General features: G+C 49.4%; 1 protein-coding gene across 1 annotated transcript in view; it reads right to left on the bottom strand.

Moving 5' to 3' along the window:
• Positions 1-214: 214 nt before the first annotated feature.
• Lamp3 (lysosomal-associated membrane protein 3) overlaps positions 215-889 on the bottom strand; it is a 29,574-nt gene continuing 28,899 nt past the window's right edge. The window contains exon 6 of the mRNA XM_005383370.2: positions 215-740. Within this exon, the coding sequence (XP_005383427.1) occupies positions 607-740 (134 nt within the window). The 3' untranslated portion in view covers positions 215-606. The remainder of the gene's footprint in view (positions 741-889) is intronic.

Below are 889 nucleotides of genomic sequence, written 5' to 3'. Positions count from 1 at the left end.
TGTGTGTGTTGGTTTGTTCTGAGACAGGTTCTTACTCTGTAGTCCGGGCTGGCCTTGAACTTTCGATCCTCCTGCCTCAGCTTCCTAAGCTCTGGGACTACACACACGCACCACCGTCCCTACCTTGTTCTTTTCGATGACTAAAAAAAAAATTAAAGAGGAAAAGGAAGTGAGTATCAACCCGGACATAGGTACATGAAATAAGCACAAGTTGTGAAAGCACGGAAAGTCCATTTGATAGGTGCAGACAGAAGGGAGCGTTACATACCACGGAGGCTCTGCTGCATGATTTGGAGGCACGTGCCCTTTCACATACATCGTGTTAACTCAATGCTGCTCGAATGTTGCCTATGCGTGGTTAAAATATTGTGAAGAAAACTAGAAAATACTCTGCAACACTCACTGCCTTTTGTGGATAAATAAAAAAAAGATTTAGAGATTGACGTGCTGCTGGAATTTGAATCACAAACACGGTTCACTTGGTTTGTGTACAACGGAACGGATTCCACCATCCCAAAGACCCCTGCTCTGCGGGACAGCCTCAGTCTGTTGGAGACATGGAAGAATTCTCTGAACTCCGTCACTTCCGTTTCCCACAGGCGCCAATCAGATCCTCTGGTATGCTGCTGACCGCCGCCGCAGGCGGGTCACACAGACGCATAGACCCAGGAAGCAGAGGGCAAGTACCACGGCGCCGATCACCGGGAGCACGACTGCGTAGTCCGAGGAGCACTCGTCCACTAGGAGAGAAAACAAACGCGGAATGCGGCGGAGGGTGGGCCGGGGCGAACACGTCTGGTCTTGATTTTTACTACCAGCATTAACTCACCGTGCGATCTTGGCAGGTAGTTTACCTTTGCAATTTTCTCGTTTATACGATAGGCCGACG

This window comes from Chinchilla lanigera, unplaced genomic scaffold, assembly GCF_000276665.1.
Source record: "Chinchilla lanigera isolate Chin_1 unplaced genomic scaffold, ChiLan1.0 scaffold00019, whole genome shotgun sequence".
Classification (NCBI taxonomy): Eukaryota; Metazoa; Chordata; class Mammalia; order Rodentia; family Chinchillidae; genus Chinchilla; species Chinchilla lanigera.
Note: the sequence above shows the minus strand (reverse complement) of the source record. Positions and strands in the feature narration are given on the sequence as shown.